A 23,576-nucleotide genomic window follows, 5' to 3' on the forward strand; every position below is an offset into this window, starting at 1 on the left:
CATTTTAAAGTAAACTATACCAGAAATGGAAGCCTAAAAAGCTCTTTTAAAAAATAGACATACCTCCTAGACTTATTTTTAGAACTGATCGTGTTTCAACCTTGCTTTATAAACCGTTTCAAGTGTAAGAGATAATTTTCTACCCTGTATCCTCCTAATAGTGTGTCCCTCCCTCTAAAGCACTTTCTTTTATAACCCAAGAGTAAGATTTGCCTCGGGCTTTGGAAAGAGAGAAATGCAGAAAAGATGGAAAACAGGAGACCCACTTGTACAGAAAAAGCTTATATAGTAATTAAACTTAATTTCCCAAAGTATTTCTAAGGAAGCTAATTAGAAATACATTTGAAATAACTAAGGAAATATATATTTCCTGCAACCATCACAACACTAACAAAATACTATTTCAAATCCATTGATTAGTCATTTATTCTGTTTTTTAAAATAAATTTATTTAATTAATTAATTAATTTTATTTTTGGCTGCGTTGGGTTTTCGTTGCTGGGCGTGGGCTTTCTCTAGTTGCGGTGTGCGGGCTTCTCACTGTCGTGGCTTCTCTTATTGCAGAGCACAGGCTCTAGGTGCGCAGGCTTCAGTAGCTGTGGCACATGGGCTCAGTAGTTGTGGATTGTGGGCTGTAGAGCACAGGCTCAGTAGTTGTGGTGCATGGGCTTAGTTGCTCCACGGCACGTGGGATCTTCCCGGACCAGGGCTCGAACCCGTGTCCCCTGCATTGGCAGGTGGATTCTTAACCACTGTGCCACCAGGGAAGCCCAAGTCATTTAATCCTATCATTTTTTCAACTAAAATATTTTACATACATGTCATTAGATATGTCAAACAAAAGATTAAATTTTAAAAGGCACATGACTATTTCAATTTTTTTTTTTTTTTTTTTTTTTTTGCGGTACGCGGGCCTCTCACTGTCGTGGCCTCTCCCATTGCGGAGCACAGGCTCCGGACGTGCAGGCTCAGCGGCCATGGCTCACGGGCCCAGCCGCTCTGCGGCATGTGGGATCTTCCCGGACCGGGGCACGAACCCGTGTCCCCTGCATTGGCAGGCGGACTCTCAACCTCTGCGTCACCTGGGAAGCCCCTTCATTTTTTTTTTTTTTTTTTTTTTTTTTTTTTGCGGTACGCGGGCCTCTCACCGCCGTGGCCTCTCCCGCTGCGGAGCACAGGCTCAGGACGCGCAGGCCCAGCAGCCACGGCCCACGGGCCCAGCCGCTCTGCGGCATGTGAGATCCTCCCGGACCGGGGCACAAACCTGCGTCCCCTCAACCGGCAGGCGGACCCCCAACCACTGCGCCACCAGGGAAGCCCAACCCCTTCAATTTTTAATCTCACTGTAAGTCTGCTCATGAATAGCTAGAAATGTAAACTCACTCCTACAAAACATTTATAAAGAATTCATGATGACTACTTTGTTCAATGATAAAAAGATATCTTCAGTCACATTCTCCATCAAAAAATGTCACAGGGGACTTTCCCTGCTCGCACAGTGGTTAAGAATCTGCCTGCCAGTGCAGGGGACATGGGTTTGAGCCCTGGTCTGGGAAGATCCCACATGCCACAGAGCAACTAAGCCCGCGCGCCACAGCTACTGAGCCTGCGCTCTAGAGCCCGCGAGCCACAACTACTGAGCCCGTGTGCCTAGAGCCTGTGCTCCACACCAAGAGAAGCCACCGCAATGAGAAGCCCACGCACCACAACGAAGAGTAGCCCCCTGCTCGCCACAACTAGAGAAAGCCCATGTGCAGCAACGAAGACCCAATGCAGCCTAAATTAATTAATTAATTTTAAAAAATGTCACAGGTACAGGTTGAATGATTAAAGCAGAAAATTAGAGCTAAACCATAATTCCATGCCACAGTTAAGTAGGTGTCTTATCAATATACTTAATGCTAAATACAAGAAGGCATTTGTCAACACCTAATGAAGTTTACCTAAGCTGAAAGAATACATCTTCATCCACAAATCCAAATGTATCGTGTAGTTTTGTAACCACCCCTGTAAAAACACGCTGTTTCTGAGGTTGTGTCTGTTGCTGACTGGACCTTGGTGTTGGATATGATACAGTTATCTGAGCTGCTGGTTGAGGAGTTGACAAGCTAAGGCTTGTAGGCAGTCCGACAGCCGGCTATAAAACAAAATCAACACCAAATTAAGGTAATGATATGAAGCAGTCTAGAACTTAAAACTAGTTAAAAATAGCTCAAAATGCTAAAAACAATTTGAAGTTAGAAAACACATACGTACACCTTGAAGATGAAAATCAAGTCTGAAAAATTACGTTATTTTTGATCGATTTCATGATTAAGTTCCCTCAGATGAAAGTTTCCCCAGGACGTTTCAGGAAAAAGTCACCACAGTGCAATGAGTTAAAAAAACACCGCATACTCTAGCCCCCTCTTAGAAATTCAAAATCCATAATGGCATAACAAAGACTCAGGAAAGTCCTAGATAATTGAAATAAGTCAGAGAAAGACAAATATATATATGATCTCACTTATATGTGGATCCTAAAAAAAACAAAGAATTCATAAAAACAGAAAACAGATTGGTGGCTGCCAGAGGAGGGGGTGTGGTGGGGGAAATGGGTGAAGGTGGTTGAAAAGTACAAACTTCCAGTGGGGATGTAACGTACAGGATGGTGATTACGGTTAACAATACTGTATCCTACATTTGAAACTTGCTAAGAGAGTAGATCTTGAAAGTTCTCATCAGAAGAAAAAAGAAGTTCACTTACAAGAGGTGATGCACGTTAACTAAACTGACTGTGGAAATCATCTCACAATATATATGTATTATTAAATCATGCTGTACACCTTATACTAATACAATGTTATATGTCAATTATATCTCAAACTGGGAGGAAAGGTAACACTTTCATTGGTCTCTTCTGACATAATCAAACATGAATAACAACATATTACTGATTAAAACTTCTGTATGTAAACAGAAATAAAACCATTAAAAAGAAAGGATCATCTGATTCTTCAACTCAAATGAATTCCATAATTCGTTTTACACCTGCCCAATAAAGCAAGTCTCTAAGTTCTACAATTAAAAAAAAAAGTTAAGTCCTATATATATATTAAAGGAACTCAGCATTTCTTAAACTGTAGCCACAAAATTTTCTCACAAAGTTTCTTTAACATAATAAGACAAGACACTAATGCTTTATGGGCACACTTTGGGAAGTGTTATTCTAAGCAAAGACTAACTTTTACAGCTTTTCTATTCAGTCTGAAAATCCTACTATTGGAGATTGAAAATAGGACGTAGGTGTTCATCAATTTTAGTTCTTTTTTTTTTTTTTGGTTGTGCAGCATGTGGGATCTTAGCTCCCTGACCAGGGATCAAACTCACACCCCTTGCAGTGGAAGCACAGAGTCTTAACCACTGGACCACCAGCAAAGTCCCAATTTTGGTTCTTTAATAAATACAAAGTGAGGTTTATTTCTCAACTGAAGTATACTTTATTTTTTTAAAGTAACTAACAGGTTCAAGACTATACAGGTACAAAAGGTTATACAGTAAAAAGCTTTTCACCTATTCCTGTTCCTTAGCTACCTAGTTCCCTATCCATGGGGCAATCACTGTCTCCAGTTACTATTAGAAGTTCTGCTTTCTTTTTAACAGTTGCATACACCAGGGGTCAGTGAACCACAACCCACGGGCCAAATCCAGCCCACAGTTTATCATCTTTACACAAACTTACAAGCCAAGGGTCGTTTTTACACTTTTTTTTTTTCTTTTTAGGTTGCGGCGTGTGGCTTGCGGGATCTTAGTCCCCCGACCAGGGATCGAACCCAGGCCCTTGGCAGTGAAAGCACAGAGTCCTAACCACTGGAGTACCAGGGAATTCCCAGTTTTTACACTTTTAAAGAATTGTTTAAAAAGAAAAAAAAAAAAGCAACATAGACTGTAAGTGGTCCACAAAGCCTAAAGTAGCATTACATATCGAAAGTTGACAAACTTTTTAATGTTGCTGAAAAATCAAGCTGATAATGCAACACAATAACTCACCTCCTAAGGTCAAAGTAGAAAAGATATAACATGTACAAAAACATTCTTAAAAATACTAGCTACAAAGAAAATGTAAAAGCCAAAATCAGTATTAAATTTAAAATAAGACCTCATATTTATTCAAACTAGATCACAGCAGGAACAGCAATCAAACAGCATAAAAGAAAAAACAAAAACATGTTTTCCATCTTTATTTAACATTATATTGCTAAAACTATTACATGAATCCAACAAATATTCATCTTTAAACCTTGAAAGAGGGAGTTCCCTGGTGGTCCAGTGGTTAAGACTCTGCGCTCCCAATGAAGGGGGCCCAGGGTTCGATCTCTGGTTAGGAAACTAGATCCCATATGCCACAACTAAGAGACCGCATGCTGCAAGTAAAGATCCCTCATGTCACAACGAAGATTCCGCACGCGGCATGCCGCAACTAAGACCCGGCACAGCCAGATAAATAAATAAATAAATATATTAAAAAAAAAAAAAAAAAAACCCTGAAAGAAAACCTAGAACAGGAATAAAACTTTGGTCTACTTTTCATTCAGATATTCATAAGAAATAAAGTAATGCCAAACTAACCTGTGTTAACAGGGTCTGCTGAGGTTGCTGCAACTAAAAACAGGAAAAACAAACAAAAGCAGTAAAGATAAAAGAATCAATCAGAACTGCTGTTTCACAGATGTTTTACAAAAGGAAAAATTCCTATTAAATAAGTACTTTATTTCTAATTAAGAAATATGTGAAAAGTAACAGAGGTCATTAGGTATAAGGTTTCCTACAACTATTTTTAACAACTGCAGACTTTAAATATAACTAACTCATTCAATAATGATAAAGAATTTTTTTTTTTGTTATTTCAGAGGAATAACACCCACCAAAAAACCCCACAAGTCCCTAGAGGGGTAAATTTCTACTTCTGCCCCATATTAATTACCATGCTACAGAAATGATTCAATATCATCCGTAAGCTACCTGTATCAAAAATATTACTCACTGTCCAATTCATATATATCCCTCTAATATGAGAAGCAGTCCTTACAGTCAGACTTGCCAAAGGTATGGGGACCATAAAGGACCATACACCCTGACATAGTTTCTCTGGCAATAGCAAAGTATAACATTACCAGAAAGCAAAAGGAATTGGTGGGAAGGGGGAAATTTTAAAACTCTGGAACAGAAGTAAACTTTCTGAAGCCTCAGGACTGTGTCTGTATTAACCATCAGGAGGGTCTCCAAAGAAATACTTATCCCTGCTTGCTCCCTGTCATCCTTCAGCATTCTTTTCAAGCTGCCCAGCTTGGAGTTGTCTATCATGCACTAGTGTCCCATGGTTACAGCTAGAAGAGCAGGAATCTCCTGATGATGCTTAATAGCTTGAGGAAAAGGTCTTTTTTCCTACTGCCCAGGTAAGCAGTCTGAGAACATGGGCATCATTTCTGTGTTTGTGGATATCCTGGTCAGGGTAAGATTTGGACTTAGGTAAGATTTCTCTTGAGACATCCTTAATGCTTATTAGCTTCTAACTAGTGTTTTAAGCCCAATGGCAGAATCTGAAGATCACAGTTCTTCTGTTCATGACTTCTTATTTACTATGACTAATAAGCTTCCCAATAAATCTTTGTCAGACTTAAAAATAAGCTAGGAGAAAACAATCTATATGACATTCTAATTCAAAACACTGTTTACCTAGGTCGACATGTATTAAAGGTTAAATCTATCAAATTTCCATTTTTCTGTAAGTTAAGAATGGATGAATAATGGCATTTTTTTAGGGCAAGAACATTTGAGTATTGCCATTTTCATGTGGTTCAAAATAAAACACAGGCTTTAATAATGTATTTCCTAACAGTACTAAAATAAGTCTAAGGGTATCTGAAAACAAGATAGCCAACTTGGACCCCAATCTCTTATCAATTTTTTAGAAGTTTAAAGCAATTATTAGTGGGATACTATAATCTTCAGGGCAAATGAAATGCTTCTGAAACCTAACAGGCAAGGATGAAATTGGGGCATGGATCTAGGGACAAGGGTTAATGGATTGAGAAGCCTCTTGTTTCTCCACAGTGTCTCTGGATCCAAGTTTTTGGTCCTTGTCTCTTGTATCCCCTTTTCCTCTCCTGACTGCTATACTTTCCTGAAGCTTCCTTAATGGCACTGGGAAGGGACAAAGACTACCTCTTAACCCTGGAAAACCTAGAATGGGTGCTTAGACTGGAACCCATCTAGATTTGAGCAAGTCAAACTCTTCTTTGCTTGATATGCTTCTCCTTGGGTTCACTTTGTTACCTCTTTCTACCATCCCAGATATAATAACCCTTGAAGAATACGATTAGAGTATAAGCTTAGGGAAAAGGAGCCAAAGAAACTTTTAGTCGAAGTAAGGAGTTTTCAAATTGTTCAAATGTGCCTTGGGAATAGGGGTGAGAACTACAAGGGGAGGCTTCCTCCCATTTTCAACACTATTTTTATATTTTATATATTAGGTTTCAATACACAATTTCATTAGGGGAAAAAAAGGCAGGGTTCCATTGTTTTAAATAAATACAGGCTGAAAGCCAAAGGTCTGTCTACGGTTTAGCTTCAAATGGGAAAAAGGAGCTTTTCATTTTCACATGTGGTCCAGTACAGCACAGTAGGGCTAGAGGTTTCAAATAAGAGTACTAGGCCAAAGACTCATTAATAGAGTGATTCTTTCCAGATTCTTCTGCATGCTTTCTTAGAAACATGTGACAAGGACTGGCTACTAGATGAGGATTTGAGTCTTCAGGACCTCTCTCCTGTCCTCCTCTCCCTTGGAGACATTCCGTTTTACCTACCACATTTCCTCCACCCCAAAAGAATTCAAATCACACATTAAGGTTACTGATGGGAAATAAAATCTACAAAAATTCAGTTGGAACAAATGACTTTTTAAAAATCAGTTTTTAACATGGAAAATATAAACTAACCTGTTGTTGCACACTATACAAGGCCTGCTGAGGTTGTGAATATTGCTGGAAAAAAGATTTTTTAAAGAAAAATATGGACATTAGTTTTAGTCATTCTCAAAAAGCCATATACATATATATATATACATTCAAATACATAACCAGAATTAAACTAAAAAGAAATTTTCTGGAACATCTACACTTCATCTAAAATAAACAAAATAATGATTACTTATACTTTGGGATTCATCAAGAATGGAATTTTACTCAAATAATTAAGATACAAGAACTTAAGAATTTTGACTATGCAACTACATCTCTCTGTATGTCCTGGGCATAAAGAATTTTTATCACCAGAATAAAACAATAAGCATAATAGAACCCCACAACTATTCATTCTTTAAAATGTGAAGGTACCTACCCTAGCTACTCAGATTTGAAAGTTCTGCATGTCACATATTAAAACCTATTAAAGATTCACCTGTTGCAATGCTGCTGCTGCAGCTGCAGCTTGTTGCTGCAATGCTGCAGTTTGAGTTAACTGATAGTTTGCTGGGGTTTGTGTAGTAAGGCCTGCTGCTGCCAATGCAGTTTGCTGTGTGTAAATGGTAGGAGATGCTCCAAGGAGTGATGGCTGCTGAACACCCAATGCAGCTAAAATGAGATTAGAAAGAGGGGGAAAAAAATCAAGATTATTTGGATCCTGTCCAGGAATTTTCAATGAGTGCTTAGTAATGAATTACAGTCTGTCATTGCTTAGTAAAAACCTAAAGAAAAATTTTACTAATGCTTGTTGAATTTAAATGATTCATGCCCCACCTCAGATTCCAATGGCTTTATATTAAATATATGCTCAAGTCATGACAGATATAAGAAAACATTAATCTATAAAATTAAACTACAGAATGAACCCAACCAACCTTACCTAGACCAAGTGGCTAAAGTACCCTTGAGAAATATTTTTAGTAAGAAAAGCAGAAAATAAACCATCTTATTTTACTAATCTAGAATGTATTATCTTCAAGCAGATTAGAATCATACATTAAGGGCAGCGCTGCTGGAAGTGACCCACCCTTAAAACATCCTACTGGAGAGAATTTTCATGTACTTCTACTCTATTAAAGAACTGTAAAACTAGGAAACAGACAATAGGAACAGTTTAAAAACACAAAGCACTAAACAGCAGTCTAGCACCGCACTTCCCCAAACTGTATCTCCTAGAGTAACGACTAGCTTCCTGGGACATTAAAGTTTGGGAAAAAGGGGTTCAAGGTTTAAAAAGTTTAGAAAACAGTGAATTAATAAGCACATATTTTTACTGCAGGAATGCTCAGAACCTTTAATATGCCACTAAGCATTGTGAATCTCAAAGAGGTCGCCATAAAAGCAATATTTGCTCATGTAACACTCCATTTTCCAAAGCATCTTGCTTATATCTGAGAATAACTAAAAAAAATGCTGCTCTATAGCTACTAAGTTAATAACCCTACAGAAAGAACAGATTGTGCCTTACAGGAAAAGAATAGAAATCATTAATGAATTAACCAAAGCACCTAGTCTAGAATCTACCAGAAAATCTTTAGAAGTGTGAGGTTCATCATCAATCAGTTGTTTAAGAGTCCAGGTTAATTCTACTCAAAAGTAAAACCAACCAACCAACTTAGGCAAAAATAAACAAACAAATCCCAGAAATCATGTTTGGAATTAATATAAATTACAAATTATCCCCTGCTAAAACACTGATTTTTAAAAATTAAAAAAGGTTGAGGAAAAAAAAAAAGAATCTAAGGTGGGGAAAAAAACCTACTGAGTGTCCTGAATACACAATTCTAGACCCTTACAACATTAATCTCTTATTCCCTTTTTTTTTTTTTGCGGTACGCAGGCCTCTCACTGCTGTGGCCTCTCCCATTGCGGAGCACAGGCTCTGGACGCGCAGGCTCAGTGGCCATGGCTCACGGGCCCAGCCGCTCCGCAGCATGTGGGATCTTCCCGGACCCGGGCACGAACCCATGTCCCCTGCATCGGCAGGCGGACTCTCAACCACTGAGCCACCAGGGAAGCCTTGTTTTTGCTTCTTAAATTTTTATTGGAGTACAGCTGCTTTACAATGTTGTGTTAGTTTCTGTTGCACAGCAAAGTGAATCAGCTATACGTATACATATATCCCCTCTTTTTTGGATTTCCTTCCCATTTAGGTCACCACAGAGCACTGAGTAGAGTTCCCTGAGCTACAGTAGGTTCTCATTAGTTACCTATTTTATACATAGTAGTACATATATGTCAATCCCAATATCCCAATTCATCCCTATCCCCCTGCCCCGATATGTCTGTTCTCTACCTCTGTGTCTCTATTTCTGCTTTGCAAATAAGTTCATCTGTATCATTTTTCTAGATCTCTCTTGTTTTTAAGGTAAGTCAGACGCCACAGATGGGCAGAAAGGAGAAACCAAGACTAACAAAGTTAATTTAAATAGAAAGAAATGAGGAATGTCTTAACACCAACGTAAATTCAAAATGAAGTTAACTGCAGTGAGAATGGAGATAATGGTAATGAAACTAGGGCACAGGTTCTAACCAGTAGTTCCTGTTAACCTTCTGAAACTGTGTGTAAAATTACAGACAAGAAAGTCCAAAGCTTTCATCAGATTTTCAAAAGGATAACGGACCCAAAAAAGGTTAAGAACCACTGTTTTAGGATAACAGAAGCAAAATTCTCTTGTAAACACAAGACAGGGAAAGAACCTAGGAAAAATTATTAGTATTTAAAATTCTTAGATTGGGATGTTCTGCACTTGACAAAAGTAACATCTTGTGATTCAAGTACCATATCCGCATGCATCTCCTTCACCCACCTGAGCTCTGACCTCAGATCTGCTGGTACCAATTTCCAGAACACTGGAAAGTACTGATAGCTGCCACAGAAGGGCTCAGGGCTAATATCTCAGAAAGAGCTCTTTTTTTCCTACACAGCATTTAGTAAGTGGGATGATAGCTGATATCCACAATCTCTTTTCCACTGCTGACAGTCAATGTGATGAATTAGAAACTACAAAGCAGACTGATTGGTAGGAGAACTTTATGGGAAGGAAATTGACATTGTAGTAGTTGCTGCACACTACTAGCTAGTTAATTCAAATTTTGTGAAATCACTGTGCATGTGGTTGTGGCTTTTATATGTCTGTATAATGTAGCTCTCTTTAAAATCATTTACCTTTGCGATTTTAACCTCAATAAAGTACATTTCATTAAAATTTATTAATGCTCCTCTTTTTTGTGGCTATGTAAGAAGGTATCCTTGAATACCTGTTCATAGCATTCTCCACTCTTCTTGTGAATTTCTATAATCAATATTCTGTAAGATAATTCTATACTTACAAAGTACAAAGGTATGAATCTCTGACTTAATCTTTCTCTCTCCATAAGTGGCCTAACACTTATCAGTTGGAGATTTTTTTCCAATTACCCAGATTGGAACAGTCTGTTCATTTATCTGTACCTGATTCAATATGATTGTTGAAGGTCTCATGGCCCATCTGAAACAGATATACTTATAACTATGTAACAATACTTCCACAGACAAACCTATGAAATGAGCCCTAAATGACCAAAGGCTACCAGAGGTTAATAAGTAAATCTAAGGGGTAAGTTTCCTTAAAGCTTTAAGGACAAATGTAAAATATATTATTTTCTAAAATGTAAAATCAGTTTCATATGACTAAAGCTTTCATTTTATGACATACTAGTAGTTATGACATACTGAATACCAGTGAACACACCATTAAAACACATAAGAGAAACCTGTCCCGTCTGTTGTTCCTTGATCTTATCAAACTCACAAATTTAAAAATCCTTATTACCCTTATACCTAAGATGTATTATCCATCTTTACTAAGATGGGTGATCCTTCTGAAATAATAAAATTCAAAACCTCATATATATATATATATACACATATGCATAACTGAATCACTTTGCTGTACACTTGAAACTAACACAACACTGTAAATCAGCTATACTTCAATTAAAAAAAAAACTACTTAGAAGCAACCTTAGGCTAAAAAAACAAAAAATCTCTGGGACTTCCCTGGTGGCACAATGGTTAAGAATCGCCTGCCAATGCAGGGGGCACGGTTCGAGCCCCGGTCTGGGAAGATCCCACATGCCACGGAGCAACTAAGACCGTGCGCCACAACTACTGAGCCTGTTCTCTAGAGCCTGCGTGCTGCAACTACTGAGCCCACATGCCTAGAGCCTGTGCTCCGCAAGAAGAGAAGGCACTGCAATGAGAAGCCCAAGCACCGCAACGAAGAGTAACCCCTGCTCGCCGCAACCAGAGAAAGCCCGCACACAGCGACGAAGACCCAATGCAGCCAAAAATAAATAAATAAATTTACATAAATAAATAAAAAATAAAAACAAATAAAATAATAAAAAACAAAAAAAAAACTCAAGCTAATCCGAGAAACTTCATTTTTTTCATCTTTTGCAAAATTTTTTTAAGGCACTGGTCAAGCAATGCTTTATTCTTCGAAATTTCCATATATCAATATATGTTCAAAAGCAATCTTACACTGTATGGAAAGAAAAACAACATAAAGACGTGGGGGATTCTCTTTATAACTTGTGGATTTACTAAAACACGTATAAACCCAAGTTTTAAACCAAGTGAACAAGTCTCCTAAGTGTCATCTTCAACTCAACATCCTTCCTAAAAAGTGATCTTTAAAGATTAGATTTCATAGAAATTCAAAACTTTTGATGCCCTCATGAACAGATAGATAACTTTCTTACAATCAGACAACTCACTGGTCAAGGCATTGCTATTGCTTTTGAGGTACTATTCTAAGCCCATAACGTACCCAAATAACTGGAAATACTCATTACTTTTTAAGAATTAGAAATTAAGGCATTAAGAATAAGAAATTAAGGGAGTCAAAGGTACAAACTTCCAGTTGTAAAATAAATAAGTCATGGGCATATTAAAAAAAATTAAGGCACAAAATAGTATTTTAAATATAACATATTCTAAATGTTGTAATCTTCTATACTAACCGCACTGTTCAATACACTAGCCACCAGCCATATATGGTTATTTCAATTTAAATTAGTGAAAAGTAAATAAAATTAGAAACTCAGTCCCTCAGTCACATTAACCACATTTCAAGGGCTCAAGAGCTACATGTGGCTAGTGGCTACCATATTAGATAATGAAGACACAGAATATATTCATCATCACAGAAAATTCTACTTAGTGGAGAGAACTGTTCTATAAAGAAGAGGCAAAGCCTTAAATAAGTCAGTGTTATATGGGAGTCTCTATAAAGATTAATAGCCTGGCAGACAACAGCTCTTCCACTCTCTTGAAGTCCCATGGAAGTGATGACTAGTGATCCTGGCCATAATCTCTTCTAGCTACTACTCAAGTATGTTGGTCAACCCTCCCAGGAAGTTAAAGACACTATTTGTAACGTCATGATTTCTTCCATCCTTGAATGCCTCAGATATCTACCTAGTTTTCAACTCCATTTCTTTCAACGAGTTTTGTATCACCCAAAGTTAATATTCCAACTTTCAATGTTACTTCCAATACATTTTCAGCTATAATAGACCAAAATTATTCATAAAACACATAGTGCAAGAGAAGCCACAAATGCATAAACATGAGTTGCACACTCAACTAAGGATAGAGAGACGGGCACTCACTGGTTTGGTATGTTGATGCAGCTCTCACTGGATGAGAGCACAAATAAGGCAAGCTCAGAGGATAAGGGAGAAAATATGTACTAACAATGAGGCTTAACCTTAACAGATTTCTGTGCATTTTTTTTTTTTTACTCTTAGAACAATGTTTTGGAGACAGTTTCTTGTTACATAGCACTAGTAGTGTTTAACAAGAGTTAAGCCCACACCAATAGCAATCTTTTTGGCCATGCTGGCTTGCAAGATCTTAGTTCCCTTACCAGGGATCAAACCTGGGCCCCGGCAATGAAAGTGGGCAAAGCGCCGCATCCTAACCACTGGACAGCCAGGGAATTCCTGCAATCTTCTTTTTCTACCAAATGAGTTGGAAATATCCAGCTCTATCAAGAGATAACGAATATAAGTATACATAGTACATCAGCTATTATTTGTTTGAAAAGGATCATGAATCTTGCAGTTTAACAATTTGAACTTCTGACTCAAGAGACAGGGGTTTTAAAAGACAACCAGTGGGCCAGATTAAAGAGGTAGAAAAAATGAAGTCATATTTTACGGAAGCGTCTTTAGTGTTCATCAACAAATGAATGGATAAAGAAGATATGGGGTATACATATACAATAGAATACTACTCAGCCATAAAAAAGAATGAAATCTTGCCATATGCAGCAATATGGATGGACGTGGAAGGCATTATGCTAAGTGAAGTAAGTCAGACAGAAGAAAGACAAATACTATACGATATCACTTACCTGTGAAATCTAAAGAATACAACAAACCAGTGATTATAACAAAAAAGCAGGTTCACAGATACAGAGAACAAACTAGTGGTTACCAGTGGGGAGAAGGCAGGGATGGGTAAGATTGGGGTGGGGGAGCGGGAGGTACAAACTACTGAGTGTAAGATAAGCTAACAAGGACATATAGTACAGCACAGGAAATATAACCAATATTTTGTAATAACTTTAAATGAAGTGTGACCTTTAAAATTTGTACAGGGGAGACTTCCCTGGCAGTCCAGGGGTCAAGACTCCATGCTTCCAATGCAGGGGGTGCAGGTTCCATCCCTGGTCAGGGAACTAAGATCCCACATGCTGCATGGCACAGCCAAAAATAAATAAAATTTTTTAATTAAAAAAAAAAATTTGTATAGGGAATTCCCTAGCAGTCCAGGTTAGTACTGGGTGCTTTCATTGCCATGGGTCCGAGTTCGATCCCTGGTCAGGGAACTAAGATCCCTTAAGTCGCATGGCACAGCCAAAATAAATAAACTAATAAAATAAAATAAAATTCGTATAAAACAATTTTAAATGAAGTCACATTTAAAACAATAGTATTAGCCTCAGTCACCTGTGTTAAAGTACCACATAGCACTATGATCTTAACTCCGGAACTAGTTCATTTTTTTTTGTCTATAGCCAGAATGTAGTCATCTTACAAATGGTCAAAGAAATGGGTGAGAAAATAGGTCTGAATTGGCTAAATCCACCCAAACATTTTAATACTGTTGCAATTATGTACATATACACATGCAAATATTTTGAGTCAAATATACTGAAGATACTCCTAAGTCACTATAATTAATCTACGGGATATTTAAAGATTCAGTCAGTGATTTGCCAGCTCTCTCTCTCAATGTCCCTTTACACGACAGAAAACTGTTAAGCTTTCAAACCTTAAAGCTCTGGTCCCAATTATGACTGTCATTGAATATGTAATACAGCACTTCAGCTAGGAGATAGAAAAGAGGGTAGATATTTAAAAAGAAGTATTTCAGTGTAGGAGATATGAGAAATGAGGCTGGAAATACAGAAGATCCTGAATACCATCTCAAGGAGTTTGAACTGTATTCTAAAAGTCCTTGAAGATATTTTTGAGGATGAATAAAAGAACAGAGTAATGGAAGAAACAATAACCACTATTTTGAGGTCCTAACATTGGACTCTTCTGTGACCTTCTGTTGATAAACAAATTTCTTCACTTTTCTGGGCCTCAAATTCTTCATCTGTTAGAAAAAAGAACTGAGACAGAATCTAGTTCAGGGCCCATTCAGCTTTGGAAAGTTCAGTAATTTAGATAGAAATTATGCTTTAGGAATATCATATCTGACAGACACACTGGAGCTGGGGGAGAAATAATAAGCAACATATCCAGTAAAAGAGGAAAGCAAATAAAAGCAGTGAGAACTTAATAGAGGATAATAAATATAGAGTATGACTAAGTGATACATGGGGAAAAGAGCATCCTGACTTAAGTGAATGATTTACGGTAAATCATATAAAGCTTTGGGAAAGGTATGGAAGGGCCTGAAAGTTAGGTGAGAGACTTTGGCATAAGATCTGCAAGCAAGAGAAAGCTGATGCGGTTATCTACATGTAAAGTGCAAAGGGCCTAAATGTAAAATAGAGAAATATATTCGAGGCATTTTCAAGGGGGGAAAAAGTCAAGGTTTGATATATGTTTGAATACGGGAAATAAAGGAAAAGAAAATTAAATGACAGACATGTAGAAATTACTAACTCCTTAATTGAACAGACTCAGCATTAAAATTAATCAGAAACAATTCAAATACTGATCTTGGACTTTATGACAGATTTCAGCAATAAAGTGCTAGCGTGCATGCTTTTACTGAAGTTTTTAATCTTATTTTAAATACGTCACCTGTGTGAATGCACTGAAATTTTCAAATCACTGTTAGCTGAGAATTTTCAGAGTTAGTACAAATGCAAGATAACCTTGCTAGAAAATGGAATAGCAAAGCCATTAACTGAACAAAACCACCTTAAGTTATATACAAAAAGGAAACAGTAGTAATTTTTTATATTGCTTTCAGGAGAAAATGAGTCAGATACATAGCCACAAAGATCAAAATATTTCATTTGAACTGAATTATTCAGTTAACCTTTTTCTGTTGCGTGATTATTTGATTTATGATATTGACCTCTGATACTAATATATCTGGCATGCATATATATATATATTTTTTTTTTTTTTTAACTAGAATAAAACAGGTAGCTATACTATTACCCAGATTAAGTCCTTTTAATGCTCTTTGCTGAAATCTTTTCTCAAATTGTAGTTGAAGCTGCCAGGAGAAAACTTAAGGCATTATATACTTAGGCTAAAATGTTCTCCATTGAAATGAGGTGTAAATAAAACTATAAGGTTTTTAAGGTGTAAACAAAATTCTAATTGCCTTAGAGTTGAAAAAAATTCAACTTTGATAGAAATTAGCTTGGCTCTGAGAATCAACTCTAATAAGATAATGATTAGTCACAAAGACTTGAAAATGAAGGTTAGAAAATATTATATCAGGCTTTCAGGAAACAGCTCAAAATATAGCACCTAAAAATTAAATATTTTAATAAAAACATTGTCAATAGAATTCCACTTAGAAACTACTCCAGGATTTTTGTAAGAAAACTAAGCACAGAAGCTAACAAAACACTTGCCTAGTTACTGAAGTCATAATGTATCAATAAAATATCAGATTTTATTAAAAAAAAAAACAATATATATCAGATTTTGAAGAACTGTGATTAATGACAGGTCCCAGAAAATCCATAAATAATTTCCTACAGCACAAATAGAAACTGTTGAGCTTCCCTGGTGGTGCAGCAGTTAAGAATCCGCCTGCCAATGCAGGGGACACAGGTTCGAGCCCTGGTCCGGGAAGATCCCACATGCTGCGGAACAACTAAGCCCGCATGCCTAGAGCCCGTGCTCCGCAACAAGAGAAGCCATGGCAACGAGAAGCCCACGCACCACAACGAAGAAGAACCCCCGCTTGCTGCAACTAGAGAAAGCCCATGCGCAGCAACAAGGACCCAACTCAGCCAAAAATAAATAAATAAACTTATTAAAAAAAAATAGAAGTTTTAAAAACAAACAGTATAGTATACATTTAAGTAATTATAATACAAATGTTAAGAGCTACAGACAATAGAATTCCACCATAACAGCTATTCTACTGGAACAATACTGGTACGAAATTAAAACAAATTATATGCAGAAAAAAACAGGTAAACATGCTTAGTTTACCAAAATACCAGTACACAGCACTTGTTTCTGGACACAAAGTAGCTGCTAATAATTCCTGTTTCAACAAAACTAAGTCATTGGGACTTCCCTGGTGGCAGTGGTTAAGAGTCCTCCTGCCAATGCAGGAGACATGGGTTCGAGCCCTGGCCTGGGAAGATCCCATATGCCGTGGAGCAACTAAGCCCGTGTGCCACAACTACTGACCGTGTGCTCTAGAGCCCACGAGCCACAACTACCGAGCCACGTGCTGCAACTACTGAAGCCTGCGCGCCTAGAGCCCGTGCTCCGCAACGAGAAGCCACCGCAATGAGAAGCCCACACACCGCAAGGAAGAGTAGCCCCCGCTCGACACAACTAGAGAAAGTCCACGCACAGCAACGAAGACCCAACGCAGCCAAAAAATAAATAAATTAATAAATAAATTTATTTAAAAAACTAAGTCATTATCAGGTTCCCCACTATTTAACACAGAGGAGAAATATTTAGATCTGAATAAACATAATCTTTAACTATTATTTCATATTATTTTCAGTTGTCTGCAGAAGTAACTGTTGATCATTTAACCCCTCAAATCAAGAGTAATTAAAATAAAAACCCTAATACATCCATTTCCTTAAAGAGAAAGGTCACCGGGACTTCCCTCGTGGCACAGTGGTTAAGAATCCACCTGCCGATGCAGGGGACACTGGATTGAGCCCTGGTCTAGGAAGATCCCACATGCTGCGGAGCAAATAAGCCCGTGCGCCACATCTACTGAGCCTGCACTCCAGAGCCCGCGAGCTCCAACTACTGAAGCCTGCGCGCCTAGAGCCTGTGCTCCGCAACGAGAGAAGCCACCGCAATGAGAAGCCCGCGCACCACAACAAAGAGTAGCCCCTGCTCGCCGCAACTAGAGAAAGCCTGTGCGCAGCAACGAAGACCCACCGCAGCCCAAAATTAATTAATTAATTAATTAATAGAAAAAGAGAAAGGTCACCTATATAACAAGATAATCATGTCCATCATATTTAGAACACCGAAGTTAGACGATCACATTGTCTCTGCAACTGACCTCAAATAACAAAATTTTAAGTAAAATGCAGCAAAGAACTAGTACCAGGTATGTCATAAATAAAAATATATTCAAATTAACAGAATAAGGTGAAACTTTTCTGGGTACTCAAAGAAACCCAAAATTTCATTCTGTAAACTCCTTAGGAAACTTGCTTTAATTTTCAAACCATAAGTCAAGAAACAGTAAAAAAAAAAAAAAAAAAAAAAAAAAAAAAAGTCTTCCTAAGAGCAATGGGAAGAAATATGGAAACAAACACTTTCAATGACATATTTTGTTACTTTATTTTGAAAATGACTTTTTGTTGACTTTATTTTGAAAATGTAAATATTCATTTGCTCCTTTTACATCTATTTATCATTTTCCTTTGCTTGATAAATTCTTTAGAGCTGGTGTTTCTACTTTAAATTCAAATAACTGAAAACCAGTCATGTATAGTTTTTATAAAGTATGGATTAATACATTTATTTTTAAGTATAACTTATGAATACTGACACCTTAACATGACAAATGAGGAACCTCTAACATAATTAAACCAATTAATCAATTTAATGTTTGAAAAACTATATATAACTGTCCAAACTGCTGTGTAAAACATATTTTGATAGTTGGTCCATGAATTTTTAAAAGAAGCTTCACAGATAAGCTTAAAACATACAGCATTTGCAAACTTTTTTACAATATCATGCATAGCCTAATTCACATAGTTTTATCTCCAACCCGACATACATCTACAGTACATGTGTTCAGAAGACGACTGACCTGGCTGAGATACCGCAGTGGCTGTAAACTGAGTAGCCCATGGCGGATTCTTCTGTCCTCCAAACTGAGCCATGATAAAAGGGGGAGGGAGAAAACCTTCACTTGTTTGTCTTCTATAGCAGCGATCTATTAAGAAAGGATCCACAGGTTAAAGTTCAACCAAACTACAAATATCACAAAAGTATTATTTTAAAGAAATGTTCAATTTGTCAAGGACATCTTTGTAGGCCAAGTTATTTAACAAGGGGCATATGAACGTCCGATATGCAGGAAAAACATTTCACATCAAGTAGTTCACCGAAAGTACCCAATTTCAATATATGACATTTGGGGTAGACTTACAAGAAAGGCACTTCCTTCTGCGACTACAAACTGTCACATTTAAAGAGAATACCATCTGTTGTTTTCTATCCAATTCTTAACAATAAAAAGTACACAGCCTTACGTTCAAAAGAAATATAGCCTGCGTGTTTCTTTTGGCAATGAGCTGGGGGCTGAAAGTGGAGAAACCAATAACGGAAGCTGGGACGAGACACCGAATAAGGGGATTCAAGAATATCATTTAAATAACGAACATCTTCTTACTTTCTAGAGCAGGGAAGGAACTGGGGGGCTCCTTTTCTCTCCCCTCCCTCGAGGGGAAAGACAGCTGAAATAATGGCTGCCCCTTAAAGAACCATCGCGAAGACCCCTCCACCCAAAATCAAGCCAGAAGAGGCGAAGATCTCAGCCCGCGCACTCCCTTTCCCCCCACTCCTCGGAGAGGCCAGAGCTCTGCCACCCATCTTCCTCCAGCCCTAGCTCCTCGCGGGCCGCAGACCAGGGGAGGCGGAAACCTCCGTCCCACGAGCCAAGGTGAACGCCAAGAGGGGGATACCGAGAGCCCTGATTCCCTTAAGCCCCCGGCGGGGCGGAGAAGGCCTCCATCCCCCAAAAGCCGTGCCCCCGTGAGCGGCCCCGACGTCCCGGACCGCAGCCCAGGAGGCTAAAGCCTCAGCGGCTCGAGAGCTAGGGACGGCGGTCAGCAGTTCCTTCGAGGCCGCCAGGCCGAGGATGAGGCTGATGGTCGCCGGGGACACCCGAGGGGCCGCCGGAAAAAAGCGAGGCGGTGGGGGAGGGGCCGGCCGCGCGGGGCCTGCTCCGACCCGCACAAAAGGGACCGTGTCCCTCCCGTCCCAGTCCCACGAGAGGCCCACCGTCGCCGGCCTACGGACGCCGTGCTACCAAATCGGTCGCTCCCAGCCCTTCCGCGGATCCGACTGGACGTTAAGCACCCCGGCTCAGCCGCCGGCCGCTCCAACCGCGAGGACCAGACCTTCACCTGAACCCGGTCCCGGCTAACACCGAAGCCATTTCAAACCCGTCAGCCTTACGCGCATGCGCCAACTTCCCCCTTTTCCTCCGCGCCTCTCCCCCCCTCCCTATCTCTCCGAGGAACGGCGCTTACGGGCCTGCGTTCTACGTGCGCGCTTACCAGCGAGACTTCAAGGCGCTCACCCCTCATACTACGCAGCTAGAACTAGAGCGCGCCTAAGAAGGGTTACCTTGGCCTCGCATAATAATGAGCCTATGTCTCTGCGCAAGCTCAAAGGAAAAGGCTTCCCTGAGTGTGGGAAGGAAAGGAATCGGCGGTCACGTGATCCGAAAAGGCTTCCGCCATTTTGTGTTTTTTCGCTTTTTTTTTTTTTGTACAAGTATTTGGGAGAATGGATATATCCAGTGGCATCTGCTAACTTTTTTAAATAATTGAGATGAGATGAAATTCTTTTAACGTATGATTCACTGCTCTAAGTATTTTATGTTGTACAATTCAAGGGCTTTTAGTATCTAAATACGAAAAGCAACCACCATCGCCTCCTCCCTTGAGACAAACCCCTACCCATTAAACAGTCACTGCTTAATCCCTGCTCCCTCCAGCCCCAGGCAGCCACTAATCGGCTTTCTCTGTATGGATTTACCTGTCCTAGACATTTCATATTAATAGAATCATACAACATACGGCCTTTCGTGGCTAGCCTTTGTAATTTACTATATTGTGTCCAAGATTCATGTTGTAGCAGGCATCAGTACTTCATTCGATTTTATAGCTAAAATAATTACCTTTAATGGATAATACCACATTTTGTTTATCCATTTGTCAGTTGATCTTTTGGGTTGTCTCCACTTTGGGGCTATTATGAATAATGCTGCTATGAACATTCACATACAAGTATTTGTTTGAACTCCTGTTTTCAATTCTCTTAGGTTTATACCTAGGAGTGGAATTCTGGGTTACTTGGTAAATTCTATACTGAACTTTTTGAGGAACTGCGAACCTGTTTTCACAGTGACTACACCAGTTTACATTCCCAGGGTTAACAACATAAAGTATCCATTCTATAAATATGGAGTATCTTTCCATTTATTTAGGTCTTTTAAAATTTCTTTCAACATGTATTACGTATTTCAGAGTTCAATTTCTCACATCTCTTTTTTTTTCCTGGCCACACCACAGTCTGTGGAATCTTAGTTCCCAGATGAGGGATCGAACTGGCCCTGCCAGTGGAAGCGTAGAGTTGTAACCACTGGACCGCCAGGGAATTCCCCCCAAGGTCAGTTTTTAAAAGATTACTGTTTTAAAACATCACTCATGGGACTTGGCCCAGGTTTGGTCCCTGGTCAGGGAACTAGATCCCATATGCTGCAACTAAGAGTTCACATACTGAAACTAAAGATCCCACACATGGCAACACAGATCATGCATGTCGCAACTAAGACCCTGAGCAGACAAATAAATAAAATTTTAAAATATTTATTTGGTTGCGTCTGAGTCTTAGTTGCAGCAGGTGGGCTCCTTAATTGTGGCACGCAGGCTCCTTAGTTGCAGCATGCATGTGGGATCTAGTTCCCTGACCAGGGGTGGAATCTGGGCCCCCGGCATTGGGAGTGCGGAGTCTTAACCACTGCACCACCAGGGAAGTCTCAATAAATATATTTTATTTATTTATTTATTTATTTATTTACTTTTTATTTTTGGCTGTGTTGCGTCTTTGCTGCTGTGCGTGGGCTTTCTTTAGTTGCAGTGAGCAGAGGCTACTCTTCATTGCGGTGAGCAGGCTTCTCATTGTCGTGGCTTCTCCTGTTTTGGAGCTCGGGCTCCAGGTGCACAGGCTTCAGTAGTTGTGGCACACTGGCTCAGTAGTTGTGGCCTGCGGGCTCTAGAGCACAGGCTCAATAGTTGTGGTGCACAGGCTTAGTTGCTCTGCGGCATGTGGGATCTTCCCAGGCCAAGGCTCGAACCCGTGTCCCTTGCACTGGCAGGCAGATTCTTAACCACTGTGCCACCAGGGAAGCCCCAATAAATATTTTTTTAAAAATAAAATATAAAATATTACTCAAGCTGTTGTCTAAAGAGCATCTAAAAGATAAAGGCAGGAATTTCCCGGCAGTCCAGTGGTTAGGACTTAGTGCTTTCACTGCCTGGGTTCAATCCCTGGTCCCTAGTCCCTGGTGGGGGAAATAAGATATAGATAAAGGATATTAGTTGAGCTGTTTATTCTTTCATCCCCTAGGGTGTTGCCAGGTCTGTTTGTATGTTCAGCATCTCACATGTTACCCTTTTAACCAGTCAGGAAGAATGTGGAAAATGTAGTCTCTAGCTGCCCAGCTGAACCTGGGGAGGAGGTGGGGAAGGGGAGGTGGAGGGGAATGGAGTTGTTCCCATCAGTAGAAGGAAGAAGAGGACTACCAGGATGCTACAGAGAAGTAGGTTTCAAACTAGATGAATTTAAAGTAACTTATTTTTCTGTGATATTTGCTGGAATATCACTAGACACCTATTGTCAGTATATTGTTTCATTTCAGGTTTCAATAAATACTTTAGGATGTCAACTTTAAAATACTGTTAGCATACTGTGTTCAGGATTAAGTTTTATTAAAATAATGATACATCCAAGGGAGGGCATGAGTCAATCTAGAGCCAAGTTGATTAACAGCTTTGCTAAAAACTAGGAGTGTGAACTTAACCACTTTAAGCTCCTGAATTGATCTGTAAAGTGGGGCTGATAAGAGCCCATACTTAATAGCATCACTGTGGGGATAAATAGTTTACATAAAATGCAAGGCTTCTGCCTCATAATAAGGATTCCATAAGTGTAGCCATCTTGATTTTGTGTTGAACCCAATCCATACATTTGGTCATCTCCAAATATTAAATTTTATAGTCCTTTGTAGTTAAAAATGTGTGAATTTTATTGGATATTAAATTTTAAAATTATGATTTTGAAGAGGAAAGAAAAATTAGACCACCAGGTGCAAAATAGAAGTATAAAATTTATTTAAAACGACCCACAAATTTCTGTGTAATCAGGAATGATACAATTTGCAATAGTTTTTTTAAAAACTCATGACAAAATTTAAAATATAATTTCAATTACAGTATTCATTTAGCCTTATTCAGTTAGAACAATCAAAAAAAACTTTATGCTCTAAATAAATGAGACACACAGGAAAATATAATAGACACTTTTCACAACTATCTTACATGTATGTTTCAAAACTAGTACATTTCAAAGCATTTTGCTACATAAACATGAAATCATGTACAACTGCTGTGCACCAAAATTTAGCTTAATTAGGTCTTTCAAGTAACATGCAATTCCAACTCACAAGTCTTCAAGTACTGCTAGTAAGTGTTCCCTTGTATGCAGAGCACTACATATTGATCCTGAATAGAAATCATCATAATTATCTCTTTCCCTTCTACATGTTGAAGTGCTTTCTCTTTAAACTGTTTCCCCCTTATGTTGAGAACCAAAAACGGATATATGTGGGGTTTGAAAATCTTTTCCTTACTAACCTATTTCAATGTATGGGATATTTAATACAGTAGGACGGCAATAGGTAAAATCCTCCAAAGGGAAAAACCAAAGGTACAAAATAAATAGTAAATACTCCCCAAAGAGAGAAAAAGTCAGCTAGAGACAGGAATATTATTTTGTGAAATTGATAATTCTCTATTGGGAATTTAGTAGTACTCTACTTCACCATGGTGAAGAATCTGAATATTTTACTCCCACTAATGATGA

At 38.7% G+C, this 23,576-nt stretch overlaps 1 protein-coding gene across 3 annotated transcripts in view; it reads right to left on the minus strand.

Annotated features, from left to right (window-relative positions):
* CCAR1 (cell division cycle and apoptosis regulator 1) overlaps nucleotides 1–20,088 on the minus strand; it is a 55,812-nt gene extending 35,724 nt beyond the window's left edge. The window contains exons 1-6 of one of the 3 annotated variants that reach the window (XM_079899203.1): nucleotides 19,985–20,088; nucleotides 18,511–18,636; nucleotides 7,438–7,610; nucleotides 6,978–7,022; nucleotides 4,609–4,641; nucleotides 1,944–2,137 (exon numbers count right to left, since the gene is read on the minus strand). In XM_079899203.1, coding sequence (XP_079755329.1) covers nucleotides 1,944–2,137; nucleotides 4,609–4,641; nucleotides 6,978–7,022; nucleotides 7,438–7,610; nucleotides 18,511–18,583 — 518 coding nt within the window. In that variant the 5' untranslated portion in view covers nucleotides 18,584–18,636; nucleotides 19,985–20,088. Of the gene's footprint in view, nucleotides 1–1,943; nucleotides 2,138–4,608; nucleotides 4,642–6,977; nucleotides 7,023–7,437; nucleotides 7,611–18,510; nucleotides 18,637–19,095; nucleotides 19,662–19,706; nucleotides 19,883–19,984 lie in introns of those variants that run through there. The other 2 variants (XM_079899201.1, XM_079899202.1) reach the window with 2 other exon arrangements.
* Between the last annotated feature and the right edge of the window lie 3,488 nt (nucleotides 20,089–23,576).

This window comes from Stenella coeruleoalba (genome assembly GCF_951394435.1).
Source record: "Stenella coeruleoalba genome assembly, chromosome: 16".
NCBI lineage: Eukaryota > Metazoa > Chordata > Mammalia > Artiodactyla > Delphinidae > Stenella > Stenella coeruleoalba.